This window comes from Rhodnius prolixus, unplaced genomic scaffold (genome assembly GCF_049639745.1).
Source record: "Rhodnius prolixus isolate KJV_2025 unplaced genomic scaffold, Rpr scaffold_1, whole genome shotgun sequence".
Lineage (NCBI taxonomy): Eukaryota > Metazoa > Arthropoda > Insecta > Hemiptera > Reduviidae > Rhodnius > Rhodnius prolixus.
This window is the reverse complement of record NW_027411581.1, coordinates 62,242,072-62,266,060: the sequence shown is the minus strand read 5'-3', so window position 1 is coordinate 62,266,060 and position 23,989 is coordinate 62,242,072. Positions and strand designations below refer to the sequence as shown.

At 31.2% G+C, this 23,989-nt stretch overlaps 4 protein-coding genes across 15 annotated transcripts in view; 2 read left to right on the top strand and 2 right to left on the bottom strand.

Annotated features, from left to right (window-relative positions):
- Window positions 1-600: 600 nt before the first annotated feature.
- LOC141446042 (uncharacterized) lies at window positions 601-4,429 on the top strand. The gene is made up of 2 exons (XM_074112395.1): window positions 601-880; window positions 1,070-4,429. Exon 2 carries the CDS (start codon window positions 1,274-1,276, stop codon window positions 4,064-4,066), a length of 2,793 nt encoding a protein of 930 aa, XP_073968496.1. The 5' UTR covers window positions 601-880; window positions 1,070-1,273; the 3' UTR covers window positions 4,067-4,429.
- Window positions 4,430-5,023: 594 nt separating this feature from the next.
- On the bottom strand, window positions 5,024-12,521 carry LOC141446044 (tektin-3-like). Of its 2 annotated transcripts, none has more exons than XM_074112398.1 (10): window positions 12,365-12,521; window positions 11,585-11,739; window positions 11,195-11,338; window positions 10,206-10,313; window positions 8,681-8,913; window positions 7,933-8,042; window positions 7,508-7,656; window positions 7,201-7,423; window positions 5,945-6,099; window positions 5,024-5,323 (listed from the first exon to the last, which is right to left on the bottom strand). In XM_074112398.1, the coding sequence occupies exons 1-10, from the start codon at window positions 12,389-12,391 to the stop codon at window positions 5,113-5,115; spliced, it is 1,515 nt and encodes a 504-aa protein (XP_073968499.1). In that variant the 5' UTR covers window positions 12,392-12,521; the 3' UTR covers window positions 5,024-5,112. The 2 variants fall into 2 exon arrangements, with proteins under 2 accessions (XP_073968499.1, XP_073968500.1); XM_074112399.1 differs by lacking the exon at window positions 12,365-12,521 and adding an exon at window positions 11,845-11,985.
- Window positions 11,960-19,176, top strand: Nubp1 (NUBP iron-sulfur cluster assembly factor 1). 2 transcript variants are annotated; one of them, XM_074112403.1, is made up of 11 exons: window positions 11,960-12,091; window positions 12,654-12,818; window positions 13,003-13,104; window positions 13,176-13,312; window positions 15,024-15,092; window positions 16,564-16,596; window positions 16,696-16,786; window positions 16,936-17,041; window positions 17,245-17,404; window positions 18,095-18,281; window positions 19,037-19,176. In XM_074112403.1, the coding sequence occupies exons 2-11, from the start codon at window positions 12,788-12,790 to the stop codon at window positions 19,057-19,059; spliced, it is 939 nt and encodes a 312-aa protein (XP_073968504.1). In that variant the 5' UTR covers window positions 11,960-12,091; window positions 12,654-12,787; the 3' UTR covers window positions 19,060-19,176. The 2 variants fall into 2 exon arrangements, with proteins under 2 accessions (XP_073968504.1, XP_073968503.1); XM_074112402.1 differs by lacking the exon at window positions 11,960-12,091 and having other exon boundaries at window positions 12,549-12,818.
- LOC141446048 (GTP-binding protein Di-Ras2) overlaps window positions 19,083-23,989 on the bottom strand; it is a 207,990-nt gene continuing 203,083 nt past the window's right edge. For all 10 annotated transcript variants that reach the window (XM_074112407.1, XM_074112406.1, XM_074112410.1 and 7 more), the window contains one exon: window positions 19,083-23,940. In XM_074112407.1, coding sequence (XP_073968508.1) covers window positions 23,871-23,940 — 70 coding nt within the window. In that variant the 3' untranslated portion in view covers window positions 19,083-23,870. The remainder of the gene's footprint in view (window positions 23,941-23,989) is intronic.

Genomic DNA, 23,989 nt, shown 5'->3' with positions numbered 1-23,989 from the left:
GTAAAAAGCACTCTTAGTTCAGGTTATAATTTTTAAACTCGAAAAAATTATTTTTCAAATTACACAATTTAAAGAAGAATTTATATGTAATTTAAGGTATGAAATAACAGTTTTACAGAAGAAAAATATGCTTAGATCAAAGCAGATGAGATTAATTACGTACACGAAGTGGTTAGCAATCAAAATATTAACGTAAAGATACTAAAAGTTAAAGTAGTGATGACATTGAGAATACATCGAATAAATTAAATTTTCAAAAAGTATATTTTCTGTAGTCATTTTTTAATCATTTATTTTTTAAGTGGTTGGGTTTTGAATTTAATTACAGCCATCTTAGATGAAAAAAAGTACAACCTGTAACTCTGATTAGCTCAGAGAAAACTTGATTATGATTTGACCATCATGCTTAATTCCTGCAACTGCTTGATTGTCTAATTTACTTGGCTTTAAAACCAAGGCTTTTTTTATCAGCTATCTATCTTTTGTACATTAATAGGAACGATACATTAACAATTAATGAAAACTGCTTTTGTGAAATCCATTTAAATTCGTTGTCTATCAAATATATCGAAAGCTTAGGTTTTGTTAAATATCATGTAAACATAGCTATCCAGTTGGCAAGTACTATCTCACAATTTTCTGTGGCATCTAGTGCCTGATATTTACCTCAGTGCTTGTGTTGGGATTACTTTAAAAGTTGTAGTTTAAATTTTTCTTATAGATCTTGATTTGAGAACTTAGGGAAGATGTTATGCAGGGGTACAAATACGCAAGTCATTACTTTTTGTTCAGCAAATTTACTCCTTTTTTTAAGTATCGTCATATATTTTTCTCAAAAGTTGCATTCAAAGAAAAACATAAAATGGTTCCACATTCTTAGGTATAAAACTTGAATAATTTTTTTAAAAAAAGAACCACGTGATTATAAAGAGGTTAAGTTGGTATATGTGTTTCGTGGTTGTTCATTAATGTTGTCGACCAGTTCCCGTAAGGCCAAAGTCTTGTTAGTACCCAGTAAAAAGTTTAACAAACTTGACTTATCGGTTATTTAATTCACATGTTTTTCTAGTGAAGTGAAGAAATATCGAGCAAAGATTTATTCTCCAATCAGCTCATTTTACACATTAGTGATGGACGCTTTGTAGAGCAATCTGTTGGTAGCGTAAATATCTCGTTCCGAAGGTAAAATAACCTCATATTTTCGTTGACTTAAGAAAGTGAAACTATATTTTTTTAATTTTAATTTAGGTAGTGAACTATATTTAAAACAGCAATGAGACTTGTTGTGAAAAATAGTTTGGGACAAGTAGTGTCGTTGCAAATAAAGCCTGACGAAACTTTTGTGGATTTAAAAGAGAGAGTTGAAGAAGAAGCTGGCATTTCTTTTGATTTAAGAGACATTGCGAGTCGGGGAAAAGCTATTATTGACACACAAAAAGTTGTGGATTATTTTTTAAATCAGAATGAACCAGCTCAACAAAATGTCGTTTGTTCCGTACCAAATTGTTCAAATTCAAAAGCGAAAAATCCAGATAAGGTTTTTTTTAATTTTCCACAAGAAGAAATCCGGTGTCACCAATGGGTTTTATATTGCCAAAGGCTGAGTATGCTATCTGGAAAACATAGGCTTAATCTAACAAGTGAATCAGCAATTTGTAGCGATCATTTTCGTGAAGATCATTTTGTCAAAAATACAACAACGATCTTAAAACGTACAGCTGTACCTTGTATTAATCCTGAATTACCAGTTGTCGAAGCACCACCTTCTTATAACAAACGCCACAGGACTATAGTGAAAAAAGAACCTAGTAGGGATGTGACCGTGCCAATGGTGTGCCGATTGTGTGCACAATATTGTACTGACTGTATATTTATTTTTGATGAAATTGGTAAACAGTTGAGGCTTTCAAATAAAATCAATTCTTGCCTACCCATAAAAGTGACTATGACAGATCATCTTCCCAAACAAGTTTGTCGTGAGTGTATTCGCCAGTTAAATAAGATTTACCTATTAGCGGAAACGTGTAGTAATGCAGATACCAAGCTTAAAAAAATGGTAAAAGAGGATATGTTATCTTCTAGAAACGTTGAAGCAGTTAATGAAGAGCCTGAAAGTGTTGAACAGATTTATTGTCAGAATTGCCCCCTTTGTTTTGAAGGAAAAATGTGTGAACCTGATGTCCAATTAGAAGAGAAACAAGAAGAACAGGCTAATGAAGTTGACCAGTCTAGTCCATCGCATCACCAAATAAATTTGAAATTTGATTTAGAAGCTATTGGTTGTGAAGACTCAGATGTGGAATCAGATGAAGAAACATTTTATAAGTGCAAAATTTGTTCACAAATATTTACCAGTTTTTCTATTCTTTTGACACATTCCTTTTCACACAGAGAAAGTGATTTTTATAAATGTAGTATCTGTACAAATGATTTTGTGTCTCCAAATCACTTGAAAGAACATATGGATGAGCACAAAGCTGCCAAAGTAGAAGAGGGTGAATGTAGTTGTGATATTTGTGAAAAAACTTTTAAATCAGCCATAGCTTTTAGAGCTCATTCTTGTGAAAAAAACTCGATATTGACAAGTAAATGTAAGATCTGCCATAAGTCTTTTAGGACAGAAAGCAGGTTGGAATTTCACATGAAATTTCATTCTGGTGCGACTCCTGGATATTGTGATATATGCCGCAAGTCATTTCCAGATGAAATAAAGTTATATAAGCACACAGCATACTTACACGCCGCCGATAAAAGCTATTGTTGTGATGAATGTGGTAAAGTGTTCAAGTCTCAGAGTTCATTGAAGTATCACCAGAGATCGCACCAAGGTGAGAGCGTAATGCAGCCCTACTCTTGTGAATGGTGTAGAAAATGTTTTATCCGTAAAAGTATGCTCCGCAACCACATAGCTTCGGCTCATCAGCACATGGCTCAGGAAGCCTCCTGCTTTACTTGTAAAATATGCAATGAAGCTTTTCCTTCAACTAATTTAGCTGTTGCTCATATGGATGCACAGCATAGAGAAGAATGTATGGAATTACCTAGCTACAGTTTCGAAATGCATACTATTACAAGGTTGTACACTTGTGAATACTGTGAGAGATATTTTGCTGAAGGGAATGCATTAAATAAGCACCGTGAAATGCATCCTCAAGATTCGCCTTATCAGTGTAAAATTTGTGGAAAATGTTTTTCATCATTCGGAGAACAAAATGATCACAGATTAACACATACCGATCAAGAATTGCCTGCTGAATATGTTGGTGAATTTCCGATTCCTGCTGCGTATTTTTGTGAATATTGTGAACGATGTTTCATGAATTATATAAAATTCTCAGAACATTTAACTATCCATTATGGTATAGAACCGTATCATTGCAGATTTTGTGAACTTAGATTTGCTACTCTTGCTGAAGCTACTGAACATAGACTAACCCATGTGGAATCTCTCGAGCCTGCTGATGATTTTAACTTATTCAAGCCGTACGAATGCCATTACTGTAGTAAATCATTTGCTATTGAAGATGCCTTAGTCAAACATATTCGTATGCACACTGGAGAAAAACCTTTTATTTGTGATCAGTGTGGTAAAGGTTTTTCACAAAGTTCCGGCCTTTATACTCACCAAAAAGTACATTCAAATGAACGACCCTACAATTGCCCAATTTGTCCTAGGACTTTTAAAATCAAAGGAGACCGTGATGTACATGTTCGTAAACATTCTGGAGATCGCCCTTACAAATGTGAATTCTGTGGAAAAGCTTTTATGACTCAGCATGTTTATTCTCAGCATCGTAAAATACATACTGGCGAAAGGCCTTACAAATGTGATGTTTGTGGAATTGCGTTTCGTCGATCACATGTGCTCACCGTTCATAAACGCATACACACTGGTGAAAAACCAAATGTGTGCGATATTTGTGGAAAGAGTTACCGGCAGAAAGGAGACATGCTTAAGCATAGACGAATTAAACATGGTTTTGGGTCAGCTATGAATTCAACTACTCGGCAGATGACTAATGCAGAAGTTAGCGAAGAATTGTTGTTAGTGCGTGGATACATTTAGATGTTGTCTTAAGTTTCTTATTGAGTATAGTATAATTTATTAGTGCTTTAATAGTGATCTTTTTGTTAACTTTCCCACTTATTGCTAAATATTATCTAATAAAAAAAAAGAAATATTTATGATTGATTAAACAAACGTTCGTGATATATTCTATTTAATGAAATATCTTAATCAGTAAAATATAAAATAAAATAAAAAAATTTCTCTGTTTGATTGATAAGCTTTTATATATTCAAAATTGTAACGTATATAGTTGGTAAAATAAATGTATTTATAACTTATGTAATTGAATTTTGTTGTATAGCATTGCTAGAGATGTACATAAGTAGTGAAATAAAAAATAAAAAAATTATAAGATTCATATTTGCAACTATTTCCTTTGCTATTTTATTTAAGATACGTAATCTAATAAACGGTTAGAGTTGATAATTTTAGTAATTAAGGATTTTTGCCTATTTTTTTTTTCCTTAACTTTAAAAATAAATAACACACATTAAAAAATACTTTTGTTAAAACTCTCCACTACCAACTAGTTAATAGATGATTAATAATAGATTCAACAAAATAGCATATTTATATTATTGTTATTTTCTTTAAAACAAAAAAAAAGTATGTCTTTAGAAATGGTTTGATTCAAGCTTTGATTTGATTCAGGTACTCTTCATCAAGAGCTTCTGCAAGGGCGGAGATCAGCATTGTAACTGTTTACTTCATTTGATTGCTTATTTATTATACGGTTTACACTTCGTGTAGTACGGTAAAGGCGAAGTTCTAACCTTATAGAAGCTCCTGGTGTAGGGCAACAATTGTACCCGACGAAGCGTTGAGCAATAATAAACATTTTAAACCGCTTTTTTCTCTGGCAGTTCTCGAAAAAAAAAAAAAAAAATTTAAACTATAGAATAACTAGCTGCATTTTAGTTTAGTCCAAAGGTATAAAATAACAAAAAACGTAACTATAAAACTCAAAAGACAAAGACATTTTATTAAAAGCGAAACGAACACAATAGACGAACATACTAAACACTGTCATTAATGCTACTTTCTTAATATTTAACATTCGCAGTAATTGGAAAAGATCTTCTCATTCCTAAACATTTTTCCCTGTCTATGAAAAGACTGTTAGTCTTAATATGTAAATCCTTTTCTAAGTTTGTTCTTGTTATTAATAACTGTTGATGTTGTGCTTCTGCTTCTTGTAACTTCCTATGCAATGTATCTATTGTTTCTCCGATTTCGTTTACTTCTTGTATTAGCCTGAAATCATCAATGATTTATTATTATTTGAGAAAAGTTTAATACTTTTAGCCTCACTGAGTAATTAAGGGGACAATATAATCCTGGTATGCTGTTAGTGTGGAAGATTATGACAGTGGTTGCCAAACTTCATTTATTAACGACTCTCTCAGAATTATTTTTGCCAAATAAATTATAATTATTGAAGAAATATAAGAAGTAACAAAATAAACCATCAAGTTGGATGGAAAATTAAAAATTTGAGAGATCTAAAAATTATATTTTCTTCGTCACAGGTACATCTTTAATTTCTACAGAATTCGCTCACACTTAAAAAGCAATAAAACAAATACTGATGTCGCAAATTATGGTAATCCTTTGAAAAGTTTCGAACGGTTCCTCCTAACTTTAAGTTGAAAATCATTTTTACAAGTACATATAAAAATATACTATGCAATATACATCAACTTATCTATCGACCTTCAAGACCACTGCTTTAAAAAATAACACAATAGAGGAGGAGACCATGCTTTCTATCAATACCAAATCCATGATCTACTTAACCTTAACCAGTTAACTGTGTCTAATTAGATTCTGTAATATAAAAATAAAACATTTTTTTTTTCCAATGAATGAATTTACCTTGATTGTGCTTCATCCTTGCAAAGTTCTATGTCTTTGCGGTGACCTCTAGCTTCAAGTCTAGTATGAGCCACTTTCATTGGATTGGATTTGTCCACTATTGCCTTTCTCAAGAGTTCCATACTTTTCTCTATATCGAACAATTCCTGCTGAACCTTAAAGAAAATATAACATTATATTACGATAAAAAGGAGATTTGGTCTGAATTTCCAAAATTATATCCTTAGGAATTACATTACATTTAAACTTTTGGAAAACAAAATTGCTGTTACAATTCTAAATAACCCCTAATGGAAATATATTTTAGGGAGGGGATAGCTGACAGTGTGGTTAGTGTTCTCGCTCAAATCTTTGGTTAGAGTACAGCAGCCTTACCTGCCCTTAAATCTTATCTTTCTAGGAATATTTGTTGCGCTGAAATTAACGCATAAAATAAATCGTTCTCTTACATTCTGTTCTGAACATCGTACGAGAAGAAAGATTCTTTTTTGCAATCATTTCTGATTCTTACAATGTAAGTTATTATTGCTTAATTCTTCTAAAATTTATTTTTAACAACAGACCAGGTAATATTTGTAAATAAAAAAGTTGAAATTTTCTCGGACATCCTAGGGGCTTTGCTATCAAAATAAATTCAAGGTAGTGCAAGAGTGACATTCTGAAGGCAAATTTAAATAAATTTATTGGATCGTATTTTCTCTGGTTCTTGCATTTAAGATAAAAGGATAATAAAGCGGCATCCTGCATGGCCTGTGAGGTAAGCAAGACATTTCTGGCTCAAGGTGAATAAAATCATCAGGCTCCTGGTAAGTGGTACACTTCATTGTTAGCCGTTCGACTAAGTCTAATGCGGCGTATTGCAACAAAGCTTGCGAGCCATTTGACCAACGCAGACCTCTAGATGAGTCCACTGATAATACAGTAAATAAAAGAAGTCTTATTAACGATAGCTATGTAGTTTTGCCCGAAAGGAATTTGATGTACCACTATTGATGTAACTATTTTGTATCTACATAGCGTGTATGCCCGAGAATTCGAAACTTAGAGAAGAAAAACTTGTGCCTTCAAACTTTACTCAGGATGAATACTGTTTGTCCATCACCGGTCGGTCAGAGAGCTATATGAATCTCTAGGAAGAGAAACTCTAAGAGCCAGTTGCTGGATTCGATGCCGTGATCTTTGCGTTGGAATCCAGCATTCGCTAACCTCTCAGCTAATCCCTTCCCTTCAAAAAAAAGTAATTATAATTTTCTTACTCTATGAAGATGCATTTGGACTTTGTTCTTTGCTTCTAGTGTTTCCGAAGATCGTCGGGAAAGAGATGAATTCGTATCATTCCAACTATTCCATATGGAATTAGCGCAAGTGTTTATCAAGTTATCTGAGTCAGCTCTTAGCTGAGCAGATCTTGCACGCTCCCCTTGCGCTCTCATTGTAACGCGATTAGAATTCTCCGCCCAAGTATTTGGCGTAGAAAGCCTGTACATTTACAAAAAAGAAAAATATTTAAATAAAAGGTTTTTAACAATCTTGAATTAGACCTACATCATAAGTTTTACCTACGTGTTATCGTATTTTTCAATTCCGCCATAATAATTTATGCCCCTTGTGTAATTATTTATTTGGTGGCAGACACTGTCTATAGCAATCGCTGAATCTTTGGAACGTATATCAGTTTCTAATTCATGTTGTGATGCTCTAGATTGACGCAACTGAAAAGAAAAAGGCATCAATCCTTGAGTCAATGATTTGAGCTAAGTAGCTAAAATTATAGAGTTTTCTAAGTTGCAATTATTATTTTTAGCAACTTTAAACGGAGGTTAACAAAAAAAAAAATATATATAGAAAACACGACTTGTTGAACCATGAACTATGTTGCTAAACATATTAACGTTTTTAATATTATTTATTTTTATTTTTTTGTACAAGTAAATTAAAAAAATATTTGTTTTGCCTTATTTTTTTTCCCTCAACTAATAACAATTTACCTGATCAATTAGATTTTGTTTCATCTGTTCCAATTTCGATTGACAAGTCTTTAAGTTTTCGACTTCTTTAAGTAAATACTGCTCCGGTTGATCATGCACCAAATCAATACCTGCAAATTTTTAACTATATTATTAAGATCGTCAACAATGTGGCAACTGCTTCTAAGAGCAGGCCAACGGTTTTAGGAAATGTTCCACAGTTAGTACCACATTGAGGTAATCATTATCTCATTTCTCTCCATCTTGTGGAGAGATGGATAAAGGGATTCATTCTCAGAAAATTTGGGAAAGATGTTCAAAGGACAGAGAGCATAGACTACAAACAGAAACTGCTGCCCTTCTCTCTTCCTAGCATTTCCTTAGCTTGATCTAAGAGCTTCATGAGACCGTGCCGAAGGATGAAAGGTCCTAGAGTGACTGGATCGAAAGCGAATCCTACTAGGCACCAGGCGTCTCCTCGAGTAAGCAGCTTAAAGTTATCAGGGGCTTGGAAGAGCATCCAATCTTATTAAGTAGCCTTCGTAAATGTCGGGTGGTGGAGGATAGATCCTCTCTTGGGGGAAGGCTTTGAGTAGATGTAATCCCAATCTGCCGCCTTCCCTCTCTTTCTGAGGATGGTCATCAGAAGTGGGGCTTACAATTTATGAAGTTACCATTGTTTTCTGTTTTTTTTGTTTTTTTTTTAATTTCTCAGGCATAATTAAATTTTATTTAAAAGTGTTTAAACGCTTTTTGATTAAGAACTTACCCTGCCTGTGTTCTCGTTGATACAAACATTCTTGGGCAATATTCAAAGGAGGTTCACAATCATTGCAAGCCTTTTCTACTGCTCGTTTTGCGTCACTCAATAAATTTGTTTCAGCTATTATTTTCTCTAGTTCAGTACTTAATTCATTTCTCCAAAAAGTAATATCCGTAATACGTTCACCAAGTCTACGCCCAGTATCTCGCTGGGTGCTTGATGTCTTTTCATCTGTCATTCTGTTTTTCACAAAACAATATATTTAATTTTCTAGTGCAGCTGTTGAGATCTTATAAATGAAGTCTTTATATATAGAAAGATATATAAGAAAAAAAAATTCAAATCGTGATTAAAATACTTATGCAAAACGGAAGTATTAAAATTCTTTCTGTACGCCGTCTTAGGGAGTGGAACTTTTATACTTAAGGGAAACAAGTTAGCAAATTGAGGTACTTAAAATAAACGTAAATCAGTAAAAAAAGTAAACAGAAAAAATATTCTTCGTTCTTTCTAGTTACAATTTATTCCATAAGTTAGAAGAGTAAAAGGTGCTTGTTTCACCACTGTCCAGGAAGTGCTTAATTGTCGTGCAGGATCTATATTTCATCACAAATCAAGATTCGATCCAAAAGTAGCAAAATTACAGTGAAGAACAAGCTCCAAAACGTGATAATTTTTTATGATCATTCAAATTGTGAGACTCCCATTTTTTTTCGACTTTTCTTTCACATTTTTAATGCGCTTTATAAACGATCCACAACAACAGTGTGGTTAAAAGTTAGCTCTGCGATCAGCCGATCCATTTGAGATAGTTCACCTTACACGAAGGTCTTTAAAGTATCATTTATATTATCATAGGTCGACCTATACCGTTAGCTCAAAATCTCTAGACTGAAATTTCTGGAAACAACGTTGCACAATGTCTTCACTAATTATGGGCGCGCTTTAACAGCATTGATTTTTTTTTCTTTTCGAACCCCAGTTCAATCCTCGCTTGAAAGAAAATCGTCCGAAATTGCTTCTTTGATAAGTCGTTCAGAAAAAATGGAAAAGTAAAAAGTTATGGAGCATTTCTGCAAAAGCAGAAAATTTGTTCTAAGATAGTTCACCAATAAACTGTATTAAGTAAAATACATCAAATCCCAAAAATAGTTTCTTTCACTGTTAAAATGCATTAAACAAAAAAATTATGTTAAAATCTTTTGTGCACTATTTTACTTTGTTAATTTAAATATTGCGTGGAAAAGCTAAAAAGAAAAAAAAACTTTTCACTAAAACTGATATGAGTGGATTAAAATAATCTAAGAGTAGGAGTGTAGCATATTGTAATGCATAGAGAAAAAAATAAGAAACGTAAAAGTACAAAAGAGCATTTTTGAGTCAAGAAAAGAAGCTTTTTATAAAAATGTATTCATTCTTAAAAATCAAAATTCAATAAGAAATTATTGCACTTATAAATCATTAATACTAATAGGTTTTTTAGAATGTGTGATTTTTTTATTGACACTATTATTATAATATAATCTCTGACCTCATTATCCTAACGGCATCCGTTCTTAGTCTTTCCGAAAAGTTACGATTTGTATCTGATTCATTATAATGGCTAATGGAGTTCTGAGCCCATTCATAAGGTGTGTACCTGTAAATTAATTTTTCTTTGTTTAACAAATGTACCAAAATCTCACTTCCAATTTTGTGCTAACTATAATTTAAATGCTCAATATCCAAAAAAGAAAATAAAATAAAAATCTTACTTGCTAAGGTGCATCTTGGTTTACATACCGTTTCCGGTATGAGAATGTAATCGCTGAGTACAGGGCAAAAAAGCAGAATACAATTTATTAATAACTGTAGCATTATGTTTTTGTTCAGCTTTTGTCAAGCATGTATATACGAATTTAAGCTGTACACGGGATTAATTAAATTACATCGATATTTCCTTGAAGAATTATTAGTTTGGAGTTAGTAATCGTCTTGGAAGGGTTTCTTAACTGAAAAATGGGTTTGGTCGTTCTTGTTAAATGTATGAAAACAGGGCTGATTGTTTATTCACTTTCTCTAATTATTGTATGATACACCAGAAGCTTTATTGTAAGTAACACAAGAGTGAAAAGTGAAAAAAAAAGTCTACATAATCCTAACGATGGAGAAATTCTATGGAAATCCTAGACATCCACCAATTGGGCTAAATCCATTATTCAATAAAGTTGGATGTTTGAAAAAACAATTTTTCTAAACTGAGCCGTTATTGAATTGAAATTTTCAATGGGTTGAAAGATAACTATGGAAATGGAACTTAATGAACAATCTATAGAGTTAGGGATAGAATCTATAGGAATAACGAAGATATCACCCATTAATAAAATTAATAACTTACAAATCTTTTGAAATTTCTAGCTGTCTCCATTCTTTTTTGTTCTGAGTGAAAAAAATTAATTTTACTTTTAGAAGTGCGGATGTTGAGCTAAAATTATTTTTCTTGGCGTTTAAAATCTCTTCAGCTCAAATACTTGTTCTTACCTTGTGTAAAGAGCAGCTCTAGCAGCGTGAGTAGGATTCCTGTCAAAGCCAGTCACAAGATTTGGAAACCTAATAGCTTCGGTTACCATTCCATTCGGAGCGTACACTGGATTCATCATGGTATTTGTTGTTTGCAAGGATGGACTGTGACAAAATAATTACATAAAGATTTAAAAAAATATAACATACAATCAATCAAATTAAAGGGTTTGATTTATTACCCATACTTAGAATGAGCCTTAGAAACTTTGCTATTACTCCTACTCTAGTGAGTAAAAATGATTAATAAAGTACCTAAACTGCCAAAGTATACTAAAAGTTAGTGATATTTTCCTTTTTTAATTGAAAAATTTATTTTTTTTCAAAAAAAAACCAAAACATTTTACTTACAGTGGATTTACTGCAATATTTTCATATCCAAGCGTGGGTCTCCAAGGATGCGGATGAGGCGTTTCATAAAACTGTTGAATCTTTCTCGGCACAAGCGGTCCGGCCACTTGTTCCATGCATGGTGGAGCCCCAGCAGTGCTCCACGGAGCAAGTTGCTGTTGACAAACATATCGAAGTATAAATTAAAAAATTTTCATCTTATCATTGAGGTGAAATATGAAAAGCCATTTAATATTTTAAAACGTAGAAATTCACAATACCTTTTAATAAGTTTGTACACAATCCCGAAAGAGCTCATCATGCTATACGGCTGCTGAGATATTTAGTTAACCGGCGATTTAAAGAAAAAGACTGAACGTGAGCATGAGTGCTTCAAAAAGTTAGAAATGATAAGGTTAAACGACATAACGAAGGTTACAATCGTTGAAGTCAAGGCAGTGTACCCTCAAGAAGTTAACCTCTCTTCAAAAAAGGAGGTTTAATTTGAATCTCTTGGATTCCTAAGCAGTAAGTAGTCTTTACAAAATTAATGTTTTGTTAATGTAACAGTTCTTCCCAAATAACATAAGTGCATTTTAGGTACAATTAGAGAATGATTATTTAACTAACGATAATTCTACATTAAGTAATTCATTCATTTCAATTAATATTTGCTCTAAAACGTAAAGAATTTATTGTTTCTTTTAACCGTATACCAATCAGTCTTTATAAAATGATTTTCATTTGAATTGCAATTTCGAAACAATTCACTAGTATTTATGCTCTACCAAAGGCACTTACCGAATACATTACAGTTTTAGTTCCCATTGTCAATTAAAATTTTCTGCGTTAAAATAAAATGAAAACACAAAATTTGTAATTGTAATTTTTTTTCAAATTTCAGTTTTATACAATTTCCATATGTTTTTTTCCAAACAAAAGGTTAGAATTGACAGTTTTGAATAACTTTGCTTAATTCTTAGTTTATCAGTTGCTAGGTTATCATGGTGTACTTGTGACGGCACGAAGTACATGTTTGGTTTTGGTATTTTATTCTTCAGAAATTATTTATACCACTTGGTGATTTCAGAGTATTAATGGAATTGTGGATAGATTATAAAGTAATTTCTTTTATTTTGAGCTTTAATATGTCCATTTAATTACGAAGTTCATTCCTGCTACATCTGTGGTTACTGCATTTATTATCTCCAAGAATTGATAGAAATGGATAACTTACCTGATAATGCCCCTCAGCGTACGTAAGATAGTTTCTGTTACTTCATATTTATTCTTGTTATCACCAAAATTAAAAATTTAATAATTAGAAAAATAATAATAAATTGTGCTGTAGATTTCAAGTGTGGTGCAATTTTTTACTTTGTCTTAGATTTAAGTTTAATTACTGGTGAATTATAGAAAAATTTTATATTTCCATGCAGATTGCCCAGGAACTCAAAGCGAAGAAGCCGGTAAAGTTTCTGCCTGTGCAGGATGTCCAAATCAATCACTATGTGCATCGGGTGCAACAAGAGGCCAGAACGGTAAATTTTGTTTAAGTCATTATCAATTAAATGTTATACTTTCAGCTGACCCTATTCACTTTGTTAAACAGATGCAGAAGTGGTCAGAGCGAAGTTGTCCTCTGTGAAGAATAAAATCTTTATCCTTTCTGGAAAAGGTGGTGTAGGAAAGAGTACTTTTACATCCCTTCTTGCTAGGGCTCTGGCTCGCAGAGATCCTGATAAAAATGTAACTTATATTTTTGTGTTTTACATTAATTATTCTTTAAATTAAACATTGAGCAAGAGAAAGGAACTAAGATATTATACGTATGTTCTAATTGCAAATTCTATTTTTTCGGGTCTTCCAATTTAATCAATCTAGTACATAAATGAATAACTTATTTTTCTCACTTGAAACAGATTTTTATTTTTATTTTATTTTTTATTCTTTTAGTTCCTCTCAAAATAGTCGGAAATTTGGGATTTCGTTTTAGTTGGTCCCTATGCAAGAATAATAGGGTCTCGAATGAGATCACATTTAAAAGAAGCAACACACCTAAATGTGTTTGATCTAATGTGAAAGCAATGTCTCACTTCTATTGAATGATGGTCTCGCTTAAAATAACTTTTTCTGAAAAAATATTTAAAAAAAAGAAATTAATATATATGTGCAATTAAAGGATACTCGTTGCAACCAATTTTTGGAGATCCCAGGATTAAAACCCAAAAACTATTTCATGAAGTGATTTTGGATTATGCTCAAACTTTGAATTCAACAATGCTTTTTTAATCTTCCTTGATATTTTGGGATCGGCAAAGCCGTAAAATTCAGAAGAGGCGCCTCTTAGAGGATTACAGTTTTCCGGAAACTTTGCAAGTACTTTCGATAAATAAAACATACAGGTAAAAAGGCGCCTGCGTTCATGACATCTGTACACGTAAAGATAAAACCAAACAAAATAAAATTCATTTTTGTTTCGAATTTTGGGTTACCTCGAAACATCTACTTCTAGTGATAACTCAATATCGAAATTTGACATCGCAACCACTTCCTTTTGTCCATGTAAAGGAAGTAAAAAAAAAAAAAAAAAAAACCTCAGGTTATATTTTACAAAATTTGAAGTAAAATATCAACCTACCTGCAAGGCAGATTCTCTTTCAACTGGGACAGAATTTGTAACATGTACGCACTTCCTTCAAATAGTGGGTCAGCGCCACCCTTACAGTGTCAGCCGTTCCCTGTTACACAAAGGCCTATTTATTGATTAGAGGCATAGTAGAGAGAAAATAAACAAATTTCTTGGTCAAAACGAATAAATATTATAAAAGAAAGAGCACATTTAGGTATTTTTAAAAACAAATGATCTGTATTTCTTCTGAATTTTGACAGTTTCTGCTTTTTTTTTTTTGTACTCTTACTCCTTGTAAGAGAAAATATGCATTGTCGAGGGTTCCATATTGAATTTTCACTGGCAATACACATTTTTAGGATCCCTTAATTAATAATTAATAAAAAGATTCCATAAAATGATCTGAGAATGAGAGTGTGAACAAAATATTTCAAAAACGAAATATCACCAAATCACAGAAAAACAAATCAAATCTGATCATTTTTTCTGAAGGGATTTTTTTTTTCTTTAACTTTTTTGAAATTTCACCGAAAATGGCTCCCTTGATTTTATTTAAACTCCTCCATACAATGTTTATGCAGATCCAAAACTTCTATTTGAAACTTTTTACCTTGTTAATTTAAACAAATCTGGAAATGTCTGGAAGCAAATCATATATTTGAAAGGCTATTTTTATTTTATCTATGTAAATCTTTTTATTATTTAGATATTTTTAATGAAAATTATTAATTTTTTGTGCTTTATCTATACTGAATTAAATAATTTTTCTTAAAGTACTCTAAAATAGTTTTAATCATGATTCTAATACTTTATTTATTTCTATTTCAGGTTGCCATTCTGGATATAGATATATGTGGTCCTTCTGTTCCACGAATTATGGGTACTCTTAATGAACAGGTAATTATTGATGATAATTGAACATGTACAATAAATTTTCTGCTATAAATTACTCTTTTTGGTGGGAGGGGGAAGCTGATTGAATTATCATAGCTTCTAGCAGTGACTTTGGAAGGTGTTTACATGAAAGTGGTTGTTAGCTTTCCTGACGGCAGGAAAGTTGTGCCATTATGTTTAGATAGCTTCAAATTATAGTGCATGCAAATTTTATAAATTCTAGAACTAGGGTTCTATCATTCATGAGTTGAAAGCCAAACGCGGGGTGAATTTATGCATAGTTCAAGGCGATTTTTCTCTATAGTGGTGACATCATTCAATCCAGGTACCAGGAACCAACCAAAAAAAAAAAAAAAATGTCTGAAGCCCTGAAAAGCGGGCTCAAAGCAACACCCACTTGTTTTGTCGATAGTCTAATCGCAAATAATAAACAGCGATAAACAATAGAAGAATTTATGTATTTTTAATGGTTTCAATTAGTACCTTAAATATCGTGCATTCGCATAATAATTACGTGTATAATTTAGGTTTTCATTGATCAATTATTTATTTGAGAAATTTCTTTTACTTGCTTACTTGATGGGGTGGGTCGTGGCTATAATATTGTCTTGACAATATTCTCCCAGCTGCCCTTGTATGTAACTCTCACTCTAGCTAGTTATAGCGAACATTAACAGGTCAACCTCCACATCTTGTTGTTCTCTTCTTTGAACGTTCCTTTCTTCTGTGACATACAAAGTGACAAAAAGTGTTTTTGTCTTTTGGCATTCTTGCTTCATTGATCATTGTTAGGTGTCCAGGGATATTTGAATATTCTTCTCTCAGAACAAATCCCAAAGGTTTTAGATGTGGTGGATTACGTACAGGCTTCTTGAAACGTGGACTTGAAACGTTTTCAAGATAATTGGAATTAATTCTTGCTGAATGTATTCGAGCATTTCTTCATAAACAAAAATTCATCCCCAACAATCGGTGCAAATGAGACAACATTCTTCGAAAAAGTGTCCTTTAAATAGACATCAGCTGTTAAAAAGACACCTTTATTAAAAATTCAATCTAAGCCTCCAAATTAATCCCAGCCGAAACAAAACTCCTTTCAAAGCTTCTTTTGTAAGAATTATTAACCCAACTACCAAATTAGATGTTGTGGACGGAGGTGGATAGCAAACATACTTTACTAAAAATTATTTTTGTATTAAATAAATTCACTAATAAAAATTAATGTCACTCGTAACTTATTAAGCGAAGTTATTAATGAGCAACCTATTGGGGACCAATACATAATAAGGGGTAACCATTATTTGGAGGTTTTATTTTAAAAGTACATATGTATGATAAAGTTAACCAGTTCACAAAACCCTTTCGGTCCAATAGATCCATTACATTAATCTATAACTTTTTGTAATTTATTAAATACTAAATTAAGAATGCTTTCTCCAGCTTAATATCTTCATAAGTTTATACTTTATTTTAGGTTCATTCAAGTGGCTCAGGATGGTGTCCTGTCGTAAGTTTTTCTTTTATAATAACCATAAGTTCTGGATTTTTTTTTGTTAATCTTTATTTTTTGTATTTCATATTTTCAATTGTGTACGTTAATTTGCAGTACATTGAAGATAATTTGTGTATGATGTCAATTGCATATTTGTTATCATCTCCTGAAGAAGCTGTCATATGGCGAGGACCTAAAAAGAATTGTAATTACATTTAGATTGTTATTTATTGTGATTGTATTTATTATTTCATTTCTGGTGAATGTGTAGTTGCTATTTTCTGTTATTTGCATTTCTTTGTAAGACGTTGCTTCCCATATGTACATCGATAATAATAAGTAAATAATTTGTAGTAATGATTAAACAACTTTTAACGGAGGTTGATTGGGGCGACTCACTGGACTATCTGATATTGGATACACCACCTGGGACATCAGATGAACATTTGTCTTCAACTAGGTAAAATTTAATACAGTACTATTTGTTAAATATTCCTTCATTTTAATGTACAGAAAACATTTATTTATATATTTTTTCGTTAAAAATGGATACTTGCATTGTGTATTTTATTTATTTATGAACCTTTCCTTAAAATATTAAGAAAAATCAACAACTTCAGTTTATTATGTAAATCCTAGTAAAACATTGTTTTGTTTTTTAAGTTACTTATCTGGAATTGGAAGCCAGGCTATTTTAGTAACAACCCCGCCTGAAATCGCTTTATTGGATGTTAGAAAAGAAGCAAACTTCTGCAAAAGAGTTGGACTTCAGTTAGCTGGAATTGTAGAAAACATGGCCTCATTTGTTTGTCCCAAGTGTTCTGTAAGTATTTATTGGAAGTTTTTGAGATGTATTTGGTAAATCCATTGTTTTTAAACTTTCTTGCTGTTATTTTGTGTAAGAATACTGGTTGTAGATTTTGATAGATTGACTCATGTGATAGATTTTTAATTTCTCTAGATGGTACATTCTACCCATCGATTTTTTCTTTTTTCTGCATTTGTTAAATAATGGGCACATAGCACTTTGCCGATTCGATTTATAGACTTGAGCGAGTTTTTCTTTTTTACATACTCGTACTCTTACGGTTCAAAGAAAATTTCACTTTTAAGTTGCAGTAAGAGAAAGTCCTAGGATTGAGTTAACCTTTCTTAGCTAACGCAGGCTATGGAGGACGTTGGATTCGTAAATTTTTTGAGTTTTAGAGGAGAATTTACATTTTGTAGACTGCTTTTTTTTTCCTAGGGCTTCTCCAGAGAGCCTGCCTTGGTGGTCACCTCTAGAGATATATTCTTAGTCTCTCGATGAATTGGGATCGGGCGCCAGTTAATGATTATTTCAATCTACCGGCGTTCCTTTCTCTGGGATTTTTCTGGATACCCTGAGATAGTAACCTGGTGTCGGAGGGGATTGCTCTCTACTGAGAATCTCTTCGGAAAGTGCCCTAAAAATAATCCTTTCTTACCCTTATGTTTGTATATTTTATATTTCTTTTTTTATTTTTTTTTCCAGACAGAGTCAATGATTTTTCCAGCAAGCACCGGAGGAGGAGCCAATATGGCGAATGAGTTAGAAGTTCCTTTCCTTGGATCGATCCCAATAGATCCTCTTTTAGCGAGGGCATGTGACGAAGGAAAAGATCCTTTCATGGAAATGCCAAATTCACCAGCTATTCAAGCCGTTCAACGTATAGTAGACCGTAAGTTCTATTGCAAACTTATCAGTGAACATATGAATTAATATATTTTTATGATAAAAAATATTAATACTAATATAATATATAATCGACAAATCCGTCTCTTGGGATGAAAAAAAATAAGACGGTTTGCTGGAAAACTTCGCAGTTTGTCATGTTAGTATGATTTTTTGGTTATGAACGAAGGCTATTTTGTTAAAATGTTTCTAAACAATTTCTTGTTCAGAACTTGAAAGAGATGAGTGCTCCAGTACCTTTCATGCAAAAAAAAAAGCTATAAATAATCATATATTGTATTCTAGTTGTCCCTTATCGAAGACATGAATTTGAAAGAAGTACATGAAAAGTAATTAATATTTAAATGTGACCAAATTAAAATTAAATTTGGAAAAAAAGTGACTTAAATTTATCCTTTAAATTGCAAATGGTGCCCGAGAAGTTAAGTAACCTTGTTTTATACATTTTCTCTAGCCACTGAAGAAAAAAGAAAGAAAAGAAATTTGCTTAATTTCAGCTATGATGATATTGATAGGTAGTTTTTCATTCATTGTAACCAAAAAGAAACCTCAGTTTTTGAAAATCCATTCAACTTTAAAGTGTCCCTTGAAATTTTATTCTACTCTCAAACCAACATTTTTTATTTTTTTTTGTGTAGAAAGAACCTGTAACTCTCGAAAACATAAGATTTACTTATTTGAGTAGTAAAAACATGTTATAGACTTTTCATTAATGGAATTATCTTTGTGCTTTTCTTTCAGAAATCATTGGTATGGTAAGGTGATGATTATTCAGGCAATCAAAATATTTTCATTGTTAAATGTTTTATTTTTATCGCATTGTAATTTTTGTTAACAAGATAGAAATAGAATTCTGTAAATAAATTTGATTGAAAATAGTATATTTAATTAAAAAATTTCTTAATTCACATTTACCTTTCTTTTTACCAGGTTTCCCTAAAAACAGCTTTACTTAATATCAACCTTTTATGAGGAATACAGCGACATTCAAAACATTGAATAATACAATTTTTTTTTTTTTTTATCTATTGCAGTATTTTTTTGTGTCTTTGTTTAAGCACTCTTGAGCTGATTTTTATGTCTTAACGATTGAAAGACGATCAACCACTCTAGACTTTACATTTAAAAAGATTTCTTGGAGTAGATTGCGCAAAATTAGCATCAGCTATAGGATCATTCTCTCTCCACATGCATACAAATACACAATAACAAATAAATAAATAAATGAAGCTTTTAGTATGTGTATTTCATGTAAACCCATAGCATATAAGCCTTCTTGTTAAGAACAGTAAAGCTAAATTTCAATTAATTGTATTGTAAAAATTTAATTCCCACCAATAATATTGACATTCTTAAAAATTCTTATCACTATACGATAACCACGTATCAAAAATTTAGTTACAAAATATAATTTCATAACCATTTAATATACATATATTTTTATTATTAATAAATATGTAATGTTTATATATAAAAGATTGACTGTTTTATAATTTTTCTTTTTCTTATATATATAAAAAAAAACAAAGAACTTTTAAAAATATTGCACTTTTTACAACTCTTGTGGTTCACTTTTATTTCAAATTCGCAATAAATTGGTCACAATTTTGTTTTTTCTCCTCTATCTCGCTCTACTTGAAAAACGAGACCATAAAAATTCAATTATTGTGCTGTAACTTCTTAATTCTTCTTCTTCTTTATTTGTTTAATACAAGAAATACTATTAATTCTGCCCTTAAGCTCAACAATATGTTGGTAATCACATCACCTTTATGTGCATTTTTTACACCAATATTTTTATTCATACATAACTAACATTAAACACGCAATATAAAATGTAATAAATTTCTGTCTCAATAACTTATATTTTAAATAATCATTTTAAATTTATATTTAACGCTTCTGAGTTTTGATTTATTTATGATTACTTAATTTATTTACTTTTATTTAATAAATGGGCCTATTTAAAAAATGGACATATTTTCTATGAAGGCGTGATGCAGAAGTTAAGAAAGCATACAAATGATTTGTTTTTCCAAGTACTTTAAGATTAATAAATTTGATGTACACATATAAATTTAATATTTATGCATTTTAAATCTTAGCTTGATAAATTAAACTAATTAAAAAAGGACAGCCTTTTTTTTTCAAGTAAAAGTAAATTTGATGACTAAACAATACTTTTGGTTAAAAAATTATTAGGTAAGTTTCCAAATTTTTTATTTCAATTTTCTTTTAAATTAAAGAACGTACTAAAGAATTTGGAAAAGCATAACACGATGTAGATGTTCACACAAATTGTCATAAATAATCTGCTAATAAATGGTCTATAAAATGGGCCTTTAATTACAGTAGATTTGTCGGAATGTGAGATCAGTGAAGAACGATAACGTGAAAAGATGAATGAATTGAGGAGTACTTATTTACTATAAGTTATGCTAACACATTTCGAACTATATTAATAAGTAATTAAGCCTAAATGTTAAGATCATAGAATATTGGAAAAAAAAATCTGTATGCAGTAACAGTTTTGAGATATTAACTTAATTTATTTGAAGTTTAATTAAATTTAAGAACATGTGGGAATCGAAATTCTGTTGTCTTTTAAAATTTACTGTATTATATATATATTTTTTAGGAGTTTTACACTCGGTTTTGAGTCAACAAGAAAAGGACGAGCGATAGAAGCAGTCATAGCAATATCAGCTGATCTGTAGATATAAAAATGCGACTTTTTCTTAAAAAAAAAAAATAAATCCGTGGGAATTACTGCTTCAAGTTATATCATAACTGAAAGTAGACAAAGACTAGTCGTAGCGGGTTGACTGTTACCCATTAAAAAGAGATGGATTGGATTGTATCGGTAACATTGAACTTATAGCATATTTAATAGCTTTTCATTGAAATTGAAAGCCTCTCTTTCTCCTCGCTCAGTGAACAATAAGTTAATTAGCAATCATTACAGTACAAGATGCTAGAAGAAAGATTCATTTTAATGCGGTAATTTCAGCACAATATTTAATTCTACTGAAATTTATAAAGAATAAAATTATTTATTAACAATTACAGGTAACGTGATTATTTCTAAATAAAAAAAAAAGAAAAGATCACGATGCAGAATAAATGAAAAAATAAAGTAGGCTGCAGAGAACCTGTACGTTGAAGGTTAGGAACGACTTTTAAGTCTGACGAGGAAGTTCCAGGTGAGTCGGCAGACAAAGAACAGGCTAGGGTAGCTGCTAGTCATTGTCTTCTGCGGGAATGACGTTTGGTGAAAGTTAGAAGTCAGGCGTATGCCTAGATCCTAGTGAGGGTACGAAGACCCTTAGGGCATGCCTGCGGCCCTAAGACTAGAATTAGGCAATAATAACTTCAATTGTGCTGGAATTATTAAATTCAATATTTATGCTAGCGCCTTGTGCTTTTAATAATTGCTTATATTTTTGTTTGGAGGAGAATAGGGCTGTCAATTTTAGCTGAAAGCTATTAATTTACTGTAAGTTCAACACCGATACAATCCTATCCAACACCTCCTTTTCATTATATAGACACACATAAGCTGGGTTTAGTACAACTGAGGCACTTTAATAAGAGGATTAAAAAAAAAATGGTGCGTCAGCAATAGATCTTGAGAGTTTTTTTTATTGAAAGCTTTAAATTATGTTCAGCTTCGAAGGTTTGGTGGTACCCTCAACTAAGCAGCCATGGTTATCTTGTTTAAGAGGTTGTTGCGTTGTGAATCCAGTAATCAGCGTAAAACTGCTGCAGGATCTATGGATCAAAGCCTTTTGAAGTCTAGTACGGGGGGTTCCAATATCATTGAAGAAATTATTTAGAAAATACTCTACTTTTAAATATAAAATTCTTGGTAATATGTTACTTTTAAGGGAAAGGGGGGAATGAGACCATTCTAATTATTAATTTTAACTTGAATAATACCAGGATCTTGAGTGATCCTTGTAACCATAACATTCAGCGATAACTTCATTTACTTGGTGGTCCCTTAAATTTCTTAAGCCCTCAGAGAAGAAAATATCTCCAGAATGAATCATATTTTTTCTACTGATATGTTAAAATTTTTTTATTCAATATGTAAAGAATATTTTTCTTTCTTCGGCTACAAATACAAGAAAAAACAGCCTTTACCTTCAGTAATTACACTTTTATGACTTTAATAAATTCTTGTTATTGAAATGATTTAATAAATGAAAAAACAAAGTTACATTTAGAAAATATTCAAGTGTTTAGAAATAATTTTTGTTTAGTTAAGAAAATGTGTTTCTAAAAAATTCGAAGCAATTTGTTGCTTGCTGAAAAATTCTATTCAAATTACCCGATGACCCGAATTTTTTTTTGTTTTGTATATTTTTGTCCTGCATACACCTTATGTTTTCTTTACTTAAAACAATATCAAATATGTATTATATTTGTTCTTTTTCTTATTTGTAATATAAATAATGATTATTTCATTAAGTTCCAAATTACGTTTAAGATACACACCTATTAATTAAGGAGAAACATCTATTTATACGTAGTAACAACTATTATTCTTATAATAATTAATAATAATAATAAAAGCATAAAATATTTTATGTCAGTAGTTACAGAGAGCTGAGAAGACATACTATTTATTATTTTTATAACATGAATCAGAAAACATCAATGGAAAACGGGACATTTGCCTCTCTATCGGTAATCTTTTCGAACATGGAACCTTAACACAGATGAATATTAATGAAATCTATAGAACATAGCTCTGAAGAAATAGTACATTAGATTCTAAATTTAAATTATAGAAAGATATTTTTCTTCAGACAGTTTAGGTTTACACTTTCTAACAGGGAAATCCCCCATAAAAATTGCCATTTTTAAAATAGGTTCTGTTGCTCATTCACAAAAAAAAAAAAAAATATTTATTTTATTGAACCTTTTTATCATAACTGTTTGTTTGATAATTTATATAACAATAAATGAGCATTTAGGACAATGCAGTAAGTATTTATATATTTTATCATACATAATATATGTATATATAAAATTTTATAAAAATGATAAAAACCACAGACTCACTAATGTATGAAACATTGTTCGAAAATGTTTTTTTTTTTTTAAATGATTTTCATAGGATTAAAGTAGAAAAATATACTAAACAAAATGCTTTAAAAATGAAAATTTTAAATGGAAAAACTAAGTGAGAATTTTTTTTAAAAAACTACTACCACTGCATGTCATAATTGAAACTTATTATGATGTATTTAAAATAAAAAGTACAAATTATAAATAATTAGAACGGCTTTTAAACCATCAAGGACGGATTGAATCACAATGCTAAAATACTTGTGTGTTTTAAGTTGTAGTTGATTTGGGCAGCGAAAAAAGCAAACAAACAAAGGACTTGTTTTTTACGGTTCAAAATAAATAAATGTTCAGGACCGAATCAAAGAAAAGAAAATATAAAAAGAAAAATTTGAAATTCATTCGAATTAAAAGAATGAGCTTGTTAATTTGAGCATGTAACCAAATAAGCTCTTCGGTAGAATGCGAGTCCTGTCGTTTAGATAAATCCCTGAGGTGCCTAGGAAATTATACACTCCGTAGTATCAGGATTAGACTCATTTAGATGTTGTTTAGTTTTTCTACTTGATCTGAAATCAAAAGAAATTTAGTTAGTAGTAACGTTATGTTTTAATATCG

What these genes read in the sequence shown, in the direction of transcription:
- Nubp1 (XM_074112403.1), top strand. Translation starts at nt 12,788, where the DNA reads ATGGATAACTTACCTGATAATGCCCCTCAGC. An exon ending in ACCTGATAATGCCCCTCAGC is followed by an intron (nt 12,819 to 13,002) that starts GTACGTAAGATA and finishes ATTTCCATGCAG; the next exon opens with ATTGCCCAGGAACTCAAAGC. An exon ending in GCTCAGGATGGTGTCCTGTC is followed by an intron (nt 16,597 to 16,695) that starts GTAAGTTTTTCT and finishes GTTAATTTGCAG; the next exon opens with TACATTGAAGATAATTTGTG.
- LOC141446044 (XM_074112398.1), bottom strand. Translation starts at nt 12,391, where the DNA reads ATGGGAACTAAAACTGTAATGTATTCG. An exon ending in ATTGAAAAATACGATAACAC is followed by an intron (nt 7,424 to 7,507) that starts GTAGGTAAAACT and finishes GTAAATGTACAG; the next exon opens with GCTTTCTACGCCAAATACTT. An exon ending in TCCAAATGCATCTTCATAGA is followed by an intron (nt 6,100 to 7,200) that starts GTAAGAAAATTA and finishes ATTTTCTTTAAG; the next exon opens with GTTCAGCAGGAATTGTTCGA.
- LOC141446042 (XM_074112395.1), top strand. Translation starts at nt 1,274, where the DNA reads ATGAGACTTGTTGTGAAAAATAGTTTGGGACAAGTAGTGTCGTTGCAA.